Source organism: Ranitomeya variabilis, chromosome 5, assembly GCF_051348905.1.
Source record: "Ranitomeya variabilis isolate aRanVar5 chromosome 5, aRanVar5.hap1, whole genome shotgun sequence".
NCBI lineage: Eukaryota > Metazoa > Chordata > Amphibia > Anura > Dendrobatidae > Ranitomeya > Ranitomeya variabilis.
Genome location: NC_135236.1, coordinates 508,465,031 through 508,480,270, shown reverse-complemented (window position 1 = coordinate 508,480,270; position 15,240 = coordinate 508,465,031). Strand labels below are relative to the sequence as shown.

At 44.6% G+C, this 15,240-nt stretch overlaps 1 protein-coding gene across 3 annotated transcripts in view; it reads left to right on the top strand.

Annotated features, from left to right (window-relative positions):
- LOC143776387 (ovomucoid-like) overlaps window positions 1–15,240 on the top strand; it is an 88,505-nt gene that overhangs the window by 18,829 nt on the left and 54,436 nt on the right. For all 3 annotated transcript variants that reach the window (XM_077265731.1, XM_077265730.1, XM_077265729.1), the window contains exon 8: window positions 3,273–3,318. In XM_077265731.1, the coding sequence (XP_077121846.1) occupies window positions 3,273–3,318 (46 nt within the window). The remainder of the gene's footprint in view (window positions 1–3,272; window positions 3,319–15,240) is intronic.

Sequence of the window (15,240 nt, the reverse complement as noted above, 5' to 3'; positions counted from 1 at the left end):
ATGGGAAAATGGTCATGTGACACATCAAACTTATTGAGAATTTCACAAGAAAAACAATGGTGTGCTTAGTTAACTTTATTCTTTCATGAGTTATTTACAAGTACTGTATATGACCACTTATAAAATGTTTTCAAAATGCTGCCCATTGTGTTGGATTGTTAATTCAACCCTCTTCTCCCACTTTTGACACACTGATAGCAACACCGCAGAAGAAATGCTAGCACAGGCTTCCAGTATCCGTTGTTTCAGATGCTGCACATCTCGTATCTTCACAGCATAGACAATTGCCTTCAGATGACACCAGCATCTGAAACAATGGATACTGGAAGCCTGTGCTAACATTTCTTCTGCGGTGTTGCTATCAGTGTGTCAAGAGTGGGTAAAGAGGGTTGCATTGACAATCCGACACAATGGGCAGCACTTTGAACACATTTTATAAGGGGTCATAAACTTGTAAATAACTCATGAAAGAATAAAGTTACATTAAACCCAAGCACACCATTGTTTTTCTTGTGAAATTCTCAGTAAGTTTGATGTGTCACATGACCCTCTTCCCATTGGAAAAAATAAAGTTGGATCCAAAATGTCCGACTTCAAAATGGCCACCACGGTCACAACCCATCTTGAAAAATTTACCCCCTCCCATATACTAATGTGCCACAAACAGGAAGTTGATATCACCAACCATTCCCATTGTATTTAGGTGTATCCATATAAGTGGCCAACCCTGTATTCATACTGGCGTGTATTCAGTCTATGACCGGGAGCTGTAACATTGGGGACTGATGTTATGTAAGCATAGCGGGAACTACAACTGTACGTGCATAAAATACCACATCCTAGATATCACTGTGTGAAATATTCTAGCTGCAAATCTGTATTCATTACATGGTGGAATCTGATGAGAACAATAAAAAATAAAAATGATCAGTGTAAATGTAAATCAAAATTAATATCACATGGAGGTCTGGATTTGGAATAATACTAAAAATCAAAGTTGACTATCAAATTACAAGCTGATCCAACTTCAGTGGAAATGCCTAAAGACAAGAAAATGATGCTCAGTAGTGTGTGTGGCCTCCACGTGCCTGTATGACCGTCCTACAACACCTGGGCATGCTCCTGATGAGGCAGTAGGTGTTCTCCTGAGGAATCTCTTCCTAGACCTGGAATAAAGCATCAGTTAACTCCTGGACAGTCTGTGGTGTAACGTGACATTGGTGGATAGAATGAAAAATGATGAACCAAATATGCTCGATTGGATTCAGGTCTGGGGAGGGGGCTGGCCAGTCCATAGCATCAATGCCTTTTTCCTGCAGGAACTGCTGACTCACTTCAGCCACTTGTCATGCATCAGACAAGTCATGCATCAGAAGGAACCCAGGGCTCACTACACCTGCATATAGTCTCACAATGGGTCTGAACATCTCATCCCGGTGTCTAATGGTAGTCAGGCTACCTCTGCCAAGCATATAGAGGGCTGTGCGACTCTCCAAAGAAATGCCTCCATGAGCCACTGCCATACCGGTCATACTGTAGGATGTAGCAGGCAGCAAAACGTTCTCCATGGCGTATCCAGACTCTGTCACATTTGTCATCTGTGTTCAGTGTGAACCTGCTCTCATCCATGAAGAGCACAGGGAGCCAATGTCAAATCTACCAATCTTAGTGTTCTCTAGCAAATGCCAATTGCCCTGCACAGTGTTGGGCTGTAAGCACAACACCCACTTTTGGACATCAGGCACTCATGGAGTCTGTTTCTGACAGTTTGAGCAGACACATGGATGTTAGAGGTCTGCCTGAGGTCATTTTGTATGGGTCTGGCACTGCTCCTCCTGTTCCTCCTTGCACAAAGGAAGATGTAGTGATCATGCTGCTGGGTTGTTGCCCTCCTACAGCACCCTCCATATCTCTTGGTGTACTGGCCTGTCTTCTGGTATCTGCTGCATGCTCTGGACACTGTACTGACAGACACAGCTACCCTTCTTGCCACATCTCGCAATTGATGTGCCATCCTTGATGAGCTGCACTGCCTGAGCAACTTCTGTGGGTTGTAGATACCTTCTCATGCTACTGTCCCTCTAGGGGTGAGAGCAATGATAAAATGCAAAAGTAACCAAAACAACAGCCAAAACGGATCAGAACAGAGAAATCGTCTGTGGTCACCCCTGCAGAACCACTCCATTATAGGGGTTGTCTTGCTAATTGTCTATCATTTCAGTTCCATTTGCACAACAGCAGGAGAAATTGATTCACAGTTGGCATTGCTTCATAACTGGACAGATTAATTTCACAGAGGTGTGACTGATGTGGAGTTACATTGTGTTGTTCAAGTATTCCCTTTATTTTTATTGAGCATTCTTATTTGATATTTATTTTCATATGCATGTATGAATAGGTCCTAATGCTCATTATAGAAGATAGCTTGGATTCGTTTAAAGAGGTATTCTCATAATATTATATTGCTTTATTTAGTTAGACAGCTGGAAAATAAGCACATTTTTGACTGACTTGCTTTTTTATGAGCTATTTTTCCCCTGTTGTGATAGATGTTATCTTACATAGAGTTCAGCTTGTTTCCAAGGAGATTAGCCACTGGAGCTGAGTTAACTTCTAAGATCCCACTCAGCTTTAAAAGCCTGGAAATTTTTAAAGAGCAGTCACATGAGCACCTCCTCCCCCCTCGCTCTCAGATCCTGTCTGAGTTGCTATTATCAGCCCTGGATAATCACCATCCTCCAGGGCTCGACCTATTGTGGATTCCAGAGCACAATTTCTAATCACAGCTTTCACTTTTCTAACTCATGTGCTTGTTCAATGGCCCTGTTTCCCAATATGTATCTGAATGAAGTCTCAGAACAAACCCTTGCAGACCATTCATTTGTTATAGCAGGACGGAGCTCCTGACCTGAACTGCCATTCAAGGAGGACCACACATCTCCCCCCCCAGCAACTGTGAAGTAAGGAGACTTCAGAGTTATGAGTTGCTCAAGGGACAACTTCAGAATACCCATATAATGGACTATGACCATGTATGAGGAGCACATGGTCAGTATGCTTCTGTGATTAGATGAAAACAATGAATCGTACATTCTCTGACTGCACAGTCTTCAAAATAGTTGCAAACCATGTTCCTATTAATGACATATACAGTGTCCAAATAAATAGTGACTGCAGTTTCAACAAACTAATGCATTTACCACACAGATAAACCATTGCAGCATTTTACACTAATGTAAATACTTACACAATTTTCCTGTTTTTATTTGCAGTAAATCTGGCCTACTGCTTGCATCCGAAGGAGAATGCCAACCAAAGGTTTATATTTTTATATATACTGTATTTTCTATTAGTATTTTCTATTGTACACAATATGTGTTAAAAGTTTATTCTGAAAATCACAAATTCTCCCCTATCCATAGTATAGGAGGAAACTTGCTGTTGGCTGGAGGTCTGGTTTCTGGGATCCCCCAGCAATCTTAGCACTCTGCAGCTCTGTCTTGAATGGATCGGATGCTTAGTCTCTGCTCCATTCATTGTAAATGGACCTGCTGTAAATAACAAGTACAGTGCTTGGCTTTCTCCTGCAGTCCCATAAACAATGAATGTAGTGGGGCTTCAGCACCTTTGCTCCATTCAAGATAGGGCTGCAGATCTGGGTTCTCAGGGTACAAGAACTCTGGTTTTGGATTTGATAGGGGATAAGTTGGGATTTTGAGAATAACCATTTAAGACCGTTACATTGTATAGTTACCACTGACTAATCATGTCATACATATCATTCGCTTTACAGACTGTAAATTATATAGCTTGTGATGTAGATAATCCAAAATAATCTGCTATAATGCTGTCACCTCTTTAGTGTTATTCATGAGGTTATGCAATTTAGTGCAATTAATACATCTTAGGGCTTGTGCACACTATCGATTATATCGGACAAGTGATATCTGTCGTTTTACCCATGATATTCTATGGGATTGTGCACATATTGTCAGATCAAAATCGACAATGCAAGTCTGTGGGTCTGTGAAAAAAAAGTCAGATTGCACTCGGATGACATCAGAGTTACAGTCCAAGTTTCACTGACTGTCAGAATGGGGTAGATAAACTTTTTTTTCCCTTTACAGCTCCGAGAAAAACTGGTGCCCCTCTGATTAAACTCTCATCACAGTCTGATCAGAATAATCAGACAGTTTTTTTCAGATGGAGAGAAAACAGTCATAGGCACCTACCTTTAGAACTATTTTGATGTATTGTATGTGGGGTTGAAATTTTTGTGCAAATTTCAGTCTTAAATTGTCTTAAATTAAGCCTACTAATACATATTGTAAAGTTGGAGTAGACAGTATAAAGATGCCAACATTTATGATCCAGTGTGAATTTTAAGACTGTCTAATTTAAATATTAGAATGTTTTATTCCCCTAATACTGTGGAAATTGGGTTTTAGTGTTTTACCTCTTAAGGAATGCGAATTTCTGTTTAGCTTTTGTTTTTTCCTCCCCCTTGTCCTAGTGCCATACATTTTTATTCTTCTGCAGACATATACTGGAGTTTAAGGCATGTGTGGGTCAAAAATGCTTTAAAAAAATAGAAATGTCAAGTTTTTTGTCAATTAACAATGAGCAAAGTGAATGAACAAAATAGAAATATTAAATCAAAATAATATTTGGCATGATGTGACCTCCCTTTGCCTTCAATGTCGCATCAAAGCGTCAATTCTTCTAGGTACACTTACACAATTTTTGAAGGAAAACAGATGGAAAATAATGATGAGATCAGAGCCAAACAGAGCTTTATTGTAAACAGAGCTTTATTAAGTATTGTCGCTGAATGTAGCTGTCGAGTGCTAGTTTTATGAGGGATGAGTTGCAGTTATGATTAACACCATTCTTATTACTAAATGATAAACTGAAAGTGAGAAAGCATTTCAAAAAGGTGGAAGGGGAAAAAAGGAGCAGCAATTCCACCTCATTTATAGGTTTGTTTTTATGGTCACTTAGTGACCTGGTAACTTTGTTCTAGGAGTCAGAAAGGTTGTGGTGATACTAAATTTGTTTAGAAAAAAAAAAAAAAAAAAAAATATATATATATATATATATATATATATATATATATATATATATATATATATATATTTCTTCTCATTAACGTACACTCTGCACCCCATCTTGACTGAAAAAAAAAAACAGAAATGTAGACATATTTGCAAATATTAAAAAGGAAAAACTGAAATATCCGTAATAAATATTAAGACCCTTTGCTCAGTATTGAGTAGAAGCACCCTTTTGAGCTAGTACAGCCATGAGTCTTCTTGGGAATGATGCCACAAGTTTTTCACACCTGGATTTGGGGATCCTCTACCATTCTTCTTTACAGATCCTTTCCAGTTCCATCAGGTTGGATGGTAAATGTTGGTGGACAGCCATTTTCAGGTCTCTCCAGAGATGCTCAATTGGGTTTAGGTCACGGCTCTGGCTGGGCCAGTCAAGAATGGTCACAGAGTTGTTCTGAAGCCACTCCTTTGTTTATTTTAGCTGTGTGCTTAGAGTCATTGTCTTGCTGGAAGGTGAACCTTCGGCCAAGTCTGTGATCCAGAGCACTCTGGAAGAGGTTTTCATCCAGGATATCTCCGTACTTTGCTGCATTCAGGTTTCCTTCAATGACAACCAGTCATCCTGTCCCTGGGGGTGAAAAACACCCCAATAGCATGATGCTGCCACCACTAGGGTTGAGCAAAACTGATCGTTCATTTTCATAAGTTGCTGACTTTTGGCAAAGTCGGCGTCTCATGAAACCGAGCCGATCCCTGTGTGGGGTCTGCCATGCGGTACGCGACTTTCGCGCCAAAGTCGCGTTTCAATGTCGCTAAAAGCGCCATTTCTCAGCCAATGAAGGTGGACGCAGAGTGTGGGCAGCGTGATGACATAGATCTCAGTCCCCACCATCTTAGAGAAGGGCATTGCAGTGATTGGCTTGCTTTCTGCGGCGTCACAGGGGCTATAAAGGGGTGTTCCCGCCGACCGCCATCTTACTGCTGCTGATCTGAGCGTAGGGAGAGGTTGCTGCAGCTTCTTCGGAAGCAGGGATAGTGATAGGCAGGGTACATAAAGCTACAAACCGCTTGTGCTGTAGCGATTTCCACTGTCCAACACCACCTTTTGATTGCAGGGACAGTGGAAGCTACATTTTTTTTTCCTCAGCGCTATAGCTCATTGGGCTGCACTAGAAGGCTCCCTGACCCTGATAGCTGCGTTGCTGTGTGTGTACGCCGCTGTGCAAACCAACTGCTTTTTTCAAAGCACAAATCCTGTTTTTCCTTCCTTTCTGCACAGATATCTTGTGTGTTTGTCCACACTTTTGTGTGCAGCAGTCCTTTTTATAGCTGCCTGCCATACTTTTCTGAGATAACTGCAGGGAGATAAATATTGGCAAGTCTGCCTCCGTGCCATTGCTGTGTGTGGCATCTGTCTCTCATTGTGTGGCACCGAAAACACTGTGTAATACTTGGCCATTTTTTTTTTTTTTTGGGTACATTCTCCCTTTTCCAAAAAAAAAATTAGTGGGAGATAAATATTGGCAAGTCTGCCTCCGTGCCATTGCTGTGTGTGGCATCTGTCTCTCATTGTGTGGCACCGAAAACACTGTGTAATACTTGGCCATTTTTTTTTTTTGGGGGGTACATTCTCCCTTTTCCAAAAAAAAAATTAGTGGGAGATAAATATTGGCAAGTCTGCCTCCGTGCCATTGCTGTGTGTGGTATCTGTCTCTCATTGTGTGGCACCGAAAACACTGTGTAATACTTGGCCATTTTTTTTTGGGGGGGTACATTCTCCCTTTTCCAAAAAAAAAATTAGTGGGAGATAAATATTGGCAAGTCTGCCTCTGTGCCATTGCTGTGTGTGGCATCTGTCTCTCATTGTGTGGCACCGAAAACACTGTGTAATACTTGGCCATTTTTTTGGGGGGGGGTACATTCTCCCTTTTCCAAAAAAAAATTAGTGGGAGATAAATATTGGCAAGTCTGCCTCCGTGCCATTGCTGTGTGTGGCATCTGTCTCTCATTGTGTGGCACCGAAAACACTGTGTAATACTTGGCCATTTTTTTTTTTTTGGGGGGTACATTCTCCCTTTTCCAAAAAAAAAATTAGTGGGAGATAAATATTGGCAAGTCTGCCTCCGTGCCATTGCTGTGTGTGGTATCTGTCTCTCATTGTGTGGCACCGAAAACACTGTGTAATACTTGGCCATTTTTTTTTTCTTGCTAAATTCTCCCTTTTCCAAAAAAAAAATTAGTGGGAGATAAATATTGGCAAGTCTGCCTCTGTGCCATTGCTGTGTGTGGCATCTGTCTCTCATTGTGTGGCACCGAAAACACTGTGTAATACTTGGCCATTTTTTTTTGGGGGGGTACATTCTCCCTTTTCCAAAAAAAAATTAGTGGGAGATAAATATTGGCAAGTCTGCCTCCGTGCCATTGCTGTGTGTGGTATCTGTCTCTCATTGTGTGCCACCGAAAATACTGTGTAATACTTGGCCATTTTTTTTTTTTTGCTAAATTCTCCCTTTTCCAAAAAAAAAATTAGTGGGAGATAAATAATGGCACGTCTGCCTCCGTGCCATTGCTGTGTGTGGCATCTGTCTCTCATTGTGTGGCACCGAAAACACTGTGTAAAACTTGGCCATTTTTTTTTTGGGGGGGGTACATTCTCCCTTTTCCAAAAAAAAAATTAGTGGGAGATAAATATTGGCAAGTCTGCCTCCGTGCCATTGCTGTGTGTGGTATCTGTCTCTCATTGTGTGCCACCGAAAACACTGTGTAATACTTGGCCATTTTTTTTTTTTTGGGCACATTCTCCCTTTTCCAAAAAAAAAATTAGTGGGAGATAAATATTGGCAAGTCTGCCTCCGTGCCATTGCTGTGTGTGGCATCTGTCTCTCATTGTGTGGCACCAAAAACACTGTGTAATACTTGGCCATTTTTTTTTGGGGGGGGTACATTCTCCCTTTTCCCAAAAAAAAATTAGTGGGAGATAAATATTGGCAAGTCTGCCTCCGTGCCATTGCTGCGTGTGGCATCTGTCTCTCATTGTGTGGCACCGAAAACACTGTGTAATACTTGGCCATTTTTTTTTTTTTTTGGTACATTCTCCCTTTTCCCCAAAAAAAATTAGTAGGAGATAAATATTGGCAAGTCTGCCTCTGTGCCATTGCTGTGTGTGGCATCTGTCTCTCATTGTGTGCCACCGAAAACCACTGTGTAATACTGGGCCTTTTTTTTTTTTTAGGGTAAATTCTCCCAGAAAAAAAAAAAAATAGTGGGAGATTAAGATTGGCATTTCTGCTTGAGTGCTGGTCCTGTGTGTGCCATCTGTCTCAAATTATTGGGGCACAGAAAACCTAGTGTGTAACATTGGGCCTGATTTTCCTTTCAGTGTCAGGCACCTATAAAGGTATATATAAATCCTACAGAAGTTTGAGTTCACCTGATAAGTTGTTTTACAGTAACAAATAGCGTTACTTTGGTTACGTTTTGCAAACAATGAGGAAGTCTAGTGGAAGAGGTCGTGGCCGTGGGCGGTCATTGTCAGCTGGTAATGATGGTAGTGGTGGTGGAGCATCAGGTGGTCGTGGTAAAAGCAGTACAGCACCTAAGTCTCGAGTTGTTGAGCCAGGTTCGTTGTCTGGCTACACAAGGCCTCGAACGCTCTCTTTTCTGGGAGTAGGAAAACCACTTTTGAAGCCGGAGCAGGAGGAACAAGTATTGGCTTTCATTGCTGACTCTGCCTCTAACTCTTTCGCCTCCTCCTCAGAAAGTGCCAAATGTCAGAGCAGTGCATCATCAGTGGATGCTCCCGGTCAGGAACAAGTCGCTTCCTTGTGTCCTTCACTAAAAACAACAGTTAAGGATGCGTCAGTCGACACAACAGGTTACTCCATGGAGCTCTTTACACATACCGTTCCTGGGTTAGACAGTGAAACAGTTAACAGGCCATGCCCATTAGAAGTTGAATCGGACATGGAGTGCACAGATGCACAGCGACAGCCAGATTACTATGCTGTTCCTTTGACTCAGACCAGAACATTGCCCTCGCAGTGTACTGAGGCAGAATCAAACCCAGCGGAGACTATGGTGCCCCGTCACAAACGCTATACCACCGGCTTACACGGTGACACAGACGAAATTGCACACAACCTAGTAGAGGAGGTCATAGATGACCCAGTTGTGGACCCCGATTGGCAGCCATTGGGGGAACAGGGTGCAGGCGGCAGTAGTTCTGAAGCGGAGGAGGAGGAGCCGCAGCAGGCATCAACATCACAACAGGTTCCATCTACCGGGCCCGTATCTGGCCAAAAACGTGTGGCTAAAACAAAACCAGTTGGAGGACAGCGTGGCCATCCGGTTAAAGAAGCTCAGTCTGCAATGCCTGAAAAGGTATCCGATAGTAGAAAGTGTGCAGTCTGGCATTTTTTTAAACAACATCCAAATGATCAGCGCAAAGTCATCTGTCAAAAATGTTCAACTACCTTAAGCAGAGGTCAGAATCTTAAAAGTCTAAATACAAGTTGCATGCATAGACATTTATCCACCATGCATTTGAAAGCCTGGACTAACTACCAAACGTCCCTAAAGGTTGCAGCACCCTCGGCCAATGAAGCTAGTCAGCAACGCTACATCCCTTCCCTCCCTGTAAGCCCACCATTTCCCGCGCCACCTGCAGTATCTGTGCAGCTTTCATCGCCAGGCCAAAGCAGTCAGGGAATCACCAGGTTAGTAGTAGGAAACACTGCATGTAGGGCACCGGCAAGAATACCATCTCCAACCCTCTCTCACTCACCCATGTCCACCGGCACCACCGCTAGTTCCACGATCTCCAGCTCTCCAGTCCAGCTCACCCTACATGAGACTCTTGTTAGGAAAAGGAAGTACTCATCCTCGCATCCGCGTACACAGGGTTTGAACGCCCACATTGCTAGACTAATCTCATTAGAGATGATGCCCTACCGGTTAGTTGAAAGCGAAGCTTTCAAAGCGCTGATGGACTACGCTGTACCACGCTACGAGCTACCCAGTCGGCACTTCTTTTTTAGACAAGCCATCCCAGCCCTCCAACAGCATGTTAAAGACCGCATCGTCCATGCACTCAGGCAGTCTGTGACTACAAAGGTGCACCTGACAACAGATGCATGGACCAGTAGGCATGGCCAGGGACGTTACGTGTCCATTACAGCACACTGGGTGAATGTGGTAGATGCAGGGTCCACAGGGGACAGCAATATTGGGACAGTTCTGCCTAGCCCACGGTCAAGGAAAGAGTTGGCTGTAGGCGTTCGCCCCCCCCTCCTCCTCTTCCTCCTCCTTCTCCTGCAGAAGCGAGAGCTCGTCCACAGACCGCAGTCGCACATCCACTCCATCCGCAGCTGCCACTGTTGCACACCAGGTGTGCCATTATGGGACAGCTAGTGGCAAGCGTCAGCAGGCTGTATTGGCAATGAAGTGTTTGGGCGACAACAGACACACCGCGGAAGTTCTGTCCGAGTTCTTGCAGAAAGAAACTCAGTCATGACTGGGCACTGTACATCTTGAGGCAGGCAAGGTAGTGAGTGATAACGGAAGGAATTTCATGGCTGCCATAGCCCTTTCCCAACTGAAACACATTCCTTGCCTGGCTCACACCTTAAACCTGGTGGTGCAGTGCTTCCTGAAAAGTTATCCGGGGTTACCCGACCTGCTCCTCAAAGTGCGCAGACTTTGCTCGCATATCCGCCGTTCGCCTGTACACTCCAGCCGTATGCAGAACTATCAGCGTTCTTTGAACCTTCCTCAGCATCGCCTAATCATCGACGTTGCAACAAGGTGGAACTCCACACTGCACATGCTTCAGAGAGTGTGCGAACAGAGGCGTGCTGTTATGTATTTGTGGGAGGATACACGGGCAGGCAGTTGGATGGCAGACATGGAGTTGTCAGGTGTGCAGTGGTCGAAGCTACAAGACCTGTGTCAAGTCCTTCAGTGTTTTGAGGAATGCACACGGCTGGTTAGTGCAGACAACGCAATAATAAGCATGAGCATCCCCCTAATGCGTCTGCTGATGCAAAGTTTGACGCACATAAAGGAGCAGGCGTCTGCAGCCGAGGAAGAGGAAAGCCTTTATGACAGTCAGCCATTGTCTGGTCAGGGCCGTGTAGAGGACGCGGTAGCGGGCGAAGAGGAGGAGGAGGACGAGGAGGATGATGGGGATGAGTACTTTTTGAATGAGGAAGCTTCTCCTGGGCCAACAGAAATTAGTGGCGTTGCAAGGCCGGGTTCAGTTTTTGTAAGGGAGACAAGTGACGTAGATTTGCCTGTAACTGCCCCTCAAACCAGCACAACCGCAGATTTGCCAACTGGAACTTTGGCCCACATGGCGGATTATGCCTTACGTATCCTCAAAAAGGACCCACGCATTATTAAAATGATGAGCGATGACGATTACTGGTTGGCCTGCATCCTTGACCCTCGCTATAAAGGCAAATTGCAAAATATTATGCCACATGAGAACCTCGAACAAATATTAGCAACCAAACAAGCTACTCTTGTAGACCGTTTGATTCAGGCATTCCCAGCACACAGCGCCGGTGATGGTTCTCACACGAGCTGCAGGGGGCTACAGGGCAGAGGTGTTAGAGGTGCACAGATCAGAAGTGGCGTTGGACAGAGGGGTTTTCTGACCAGGTTGTGGAGTGATTTCGCAATGACCGCAGACAGGACAGGTACTGCAGCATCTATTCAAAGTGACAGGAGACAACATTTGTCCAGTATGGTTACTAACTATTTTTCAGCCCTTATTGATGTTCTCCCTCAACCGTCATTCCCATTTGATTACTGGGCATCCAAATTAGACACCTGGCCTGAATTGGGAGAATATGCATTGCAGGAGCTTGCTTGCCCAGCAGCTAGTGTGCTATCAGAAAGAGTATTCAGTGCTGCTGGTTCAATATTAACCGAAAAAAGGACTCGTCTGGCTACCCAAAATGTGGATGATCTCACCTTCATTAAAATGAACCACTCCTGGATTTCAAATTATTTTGCCCCACCTTTCCCGGTTGACACCTAGCTTTCCTATAAAAAGGTCTTGCTTGTGGACTGGTCTTACTGAGTGTTCAAATCTCTTAATTTGCAGCAGCTGTTTGACCAGCATACGACATGTTTACACATCCCCCAATGGGAAAACTCCCCCCACGGGGCCGTTGTCTCACTCTCAACACTTGGCGCAAGCACCCGTTAGTTACAGTGCTGTTTGTCAGAAGAGGTGGGTGTGCCCGCTTTTGGTCGACGGCACTGCCACTGGGTCCCTCATAGTACAATGTAGTGTCTCTGGTGGTGGTGGTGCGCACCCAACGTCAGACACACCGTTGTAACATGAGGGGCCCTGTGGCGGTACCGCCGGCCACAAGAGAGTTCCCCCCCCAGCTCAAACTGTGCTCTACCACGTGGAAAATTATCTCGCACAGCTCCACCAATGTTTAGTCTATGCGCTGACATCATTCAATGCCTGGCACTGACAAACAATACCAATTTGTTGACATCTATGATGCTAGTTAAAGTAGTCTGGGTCAGTGTCCTATATTGACACCAGTAAATACTAATTTACTGCCAAATTACTTTGTCATAAACTCTGCAGATGAGCCCACCCCTGTACCTAAGCATGCCACCCTTTTTTTTATTTATAGTTGTTTTGCGAGACATTAACATCTATTTATTTTTTGGGAGTACTAACTGTGTCAGACACTTCTTGCAATACTCCTCCACTGACCACAATGCTGCCTGCCTGTGTATCCATGTAACCGATTTAAAACTGCCATGCCTGCCTATTGTTTGTTATTTTAGGCCTTTGATAGCCTGTCTGCGGCCCCTACTTGCAATACTCCTCCACTGACCACAATGCTGCCTGCCTGTGTATCCATGTAACCGATTTAAAACTGCCATGCCTGACTATTGTTTGTTATTTTAGGCCTTTGTTAGCCTGTCTGCGGCCCCTACTTGCAATACTCCTCCACTGACCACAATGCTGCCTGCCTGTGTATCCATGTAACCGATTTAAAACTGCCATGCCTGACTATTGTTTGTTATTTTAGGCCTTTGTTAGCCTGTCTGCGGCCCCTACTTGCAATACTCCTCCACTGACCACAATGCTGCCTGCCTGTGTATCCATGTAACCGATTTAAAACTGCCATGCCTGCCTATTGTTTGTTATTTTAGGCCTTTGTTAGCCTATCTGCGGCCCCTACTTGCAATACTCCTCCACTGACCACACCAATGCTGCCCGTGTACCCCTGGAACCTATTTAAAAGTTCATAGAGCCTAGTTATATATTTTATTTACTATTAATAAGGCCATGATGGACTACGCTGTACCACGCTACAAGCTAACCAGTCGACACTTCTTTTGCGAGAAAAGCCATCCCAACCCTCCACCAGCATGTAAAAGACCGCATTGTCCATGCACTCTGGCAATCTGTGAGTACAAAGGTGCACCTGACAACAGACGCATGGACCTGTAGGCATGGCCACGGAAGATTACGTGTCCATTACGGCGCAATGGGTTAATGTGGTGGATGCATGGTCCACAGGGGACAGCCTACTAAGTCTGTCTGCAGTCCCTAATTCAAATTGTCCTCCACTGTCTAAATCGGAGCTTTCACCTTCTGGCTTTCGGCCTATAGTATCAGAAATTAAACTGCATTTGGCCTTCAACTTTGGTTACGGCCTACTAACGGTGTCTGCCCCTGCCTGGTGTTTTTCCTCAACTGAATAAAGCTGAGCTTCAAACTTCTGGCTCTCATTAAGTGCTGTGATTTAAAAATTGGTGGTTAGGGCCTACTAACGGTGTCTGCCCCTCCCTGGTGTTTGCCCTCAACTGAATAAAGCTGAGCTTCAGTCTTTAGGCTTTTGGCCTAAAGTATCAGATATTAAACTGCATTTGGCCTATTAGTGTGTTTGGGCCCTTAAAACAGTGTCTGCTGCTCCTGGGTTTGCTACTCCACTGAACAAAGCAATGCCGCCTGTTTAGTCCTGTTACCAATTTTGAACTGCATTTAGCCTACTTTATTCTTTGGCCCTATATCTGTTTCCTCCTCATCCTGCCCATTGCCCAGCCACTGCTAGATGAGTCTGCTGGTACATTGACCTAGACCACTACATTCCCCTTGCACTCTACACAGCCAGAATCTGACCCTGCTGAAAGTCAGGTTCCCCTTCCCGCATGTTATACCACCTTACACAGGGACAAAGAGGAAGGTGCAGATGAAAGTGCAGGTTCCTTCATCAGGTGGGGGGGCATACTCGTTGGCGACGTCACTGGCACAGGGCCCCTCAGAGTACGCAAAAGTGTCGCTGCTGGTGGGAGGCGCCCCCGCCGTGCAAACACACCGCTGTACTTTGAGGGGCCCTGTGCCAGTGCCAATGCGAATGAGTGTGCCCCCCTGCTTGCTCAGGATCACAGCACTTGCAACGTTGAAATACTTACCTCTCCCTGCTCCACCGCCGTGACGTAGTCCACGATTCCTGAGCCCACTAAAACCTTGAACCAGCCCTACCCCCCACAACTTTTGCCAAATGACCCCCAAGTTCCATTGAACAACTATTATTATAAAGTTAATTAAGATTGACAAGCTTCAGAAACAAGAATGGATGTTTTTGGCATTAAAATGGGCACTGTAGGTGTTTTCCTGGCCTCCACTCACTGCCGACTATGCTTCCCCATTGACTTGCATTGGGTTTCGTGTTTCGGTCGATCCCCGACTCTTAGCGATAATCGGCCGACTGCACTCGAATCGACTCTGGACAAAGTCGGGTTTCACAAAACCCGACTCGATCTTTAAAAAATGAAAGTCGCTCAACCCTTGCCACCACCATGTTTCACTGTTGAGATTGTATTGGGCAGGTGATGAGCAGTGGCTGGTTTTCTCCACACATACCACTTAGAATTATCACCAAAAAGGTCTATCTTCATCTCATCAGACCAGAGAATCTTATTTTTCATAATGTGGGAGTCCTTCGTGTGTTTTTTAAGCAAACTCTATGCAGACTTTCTTTTGTCTTGCACTGAGGAGAGGCTTCCATCTGGCCACTCTGCCATAAAGGCCTGACTGGTGTCCGACTGCAGTGATAATTGACTTTGTGGAACTTTCTCCCATCTTCCTCCTGCATCTCTGGAGCTCAGCCACAGTGATCTTGGGGTTCTTCTTTACCTCTCTCAC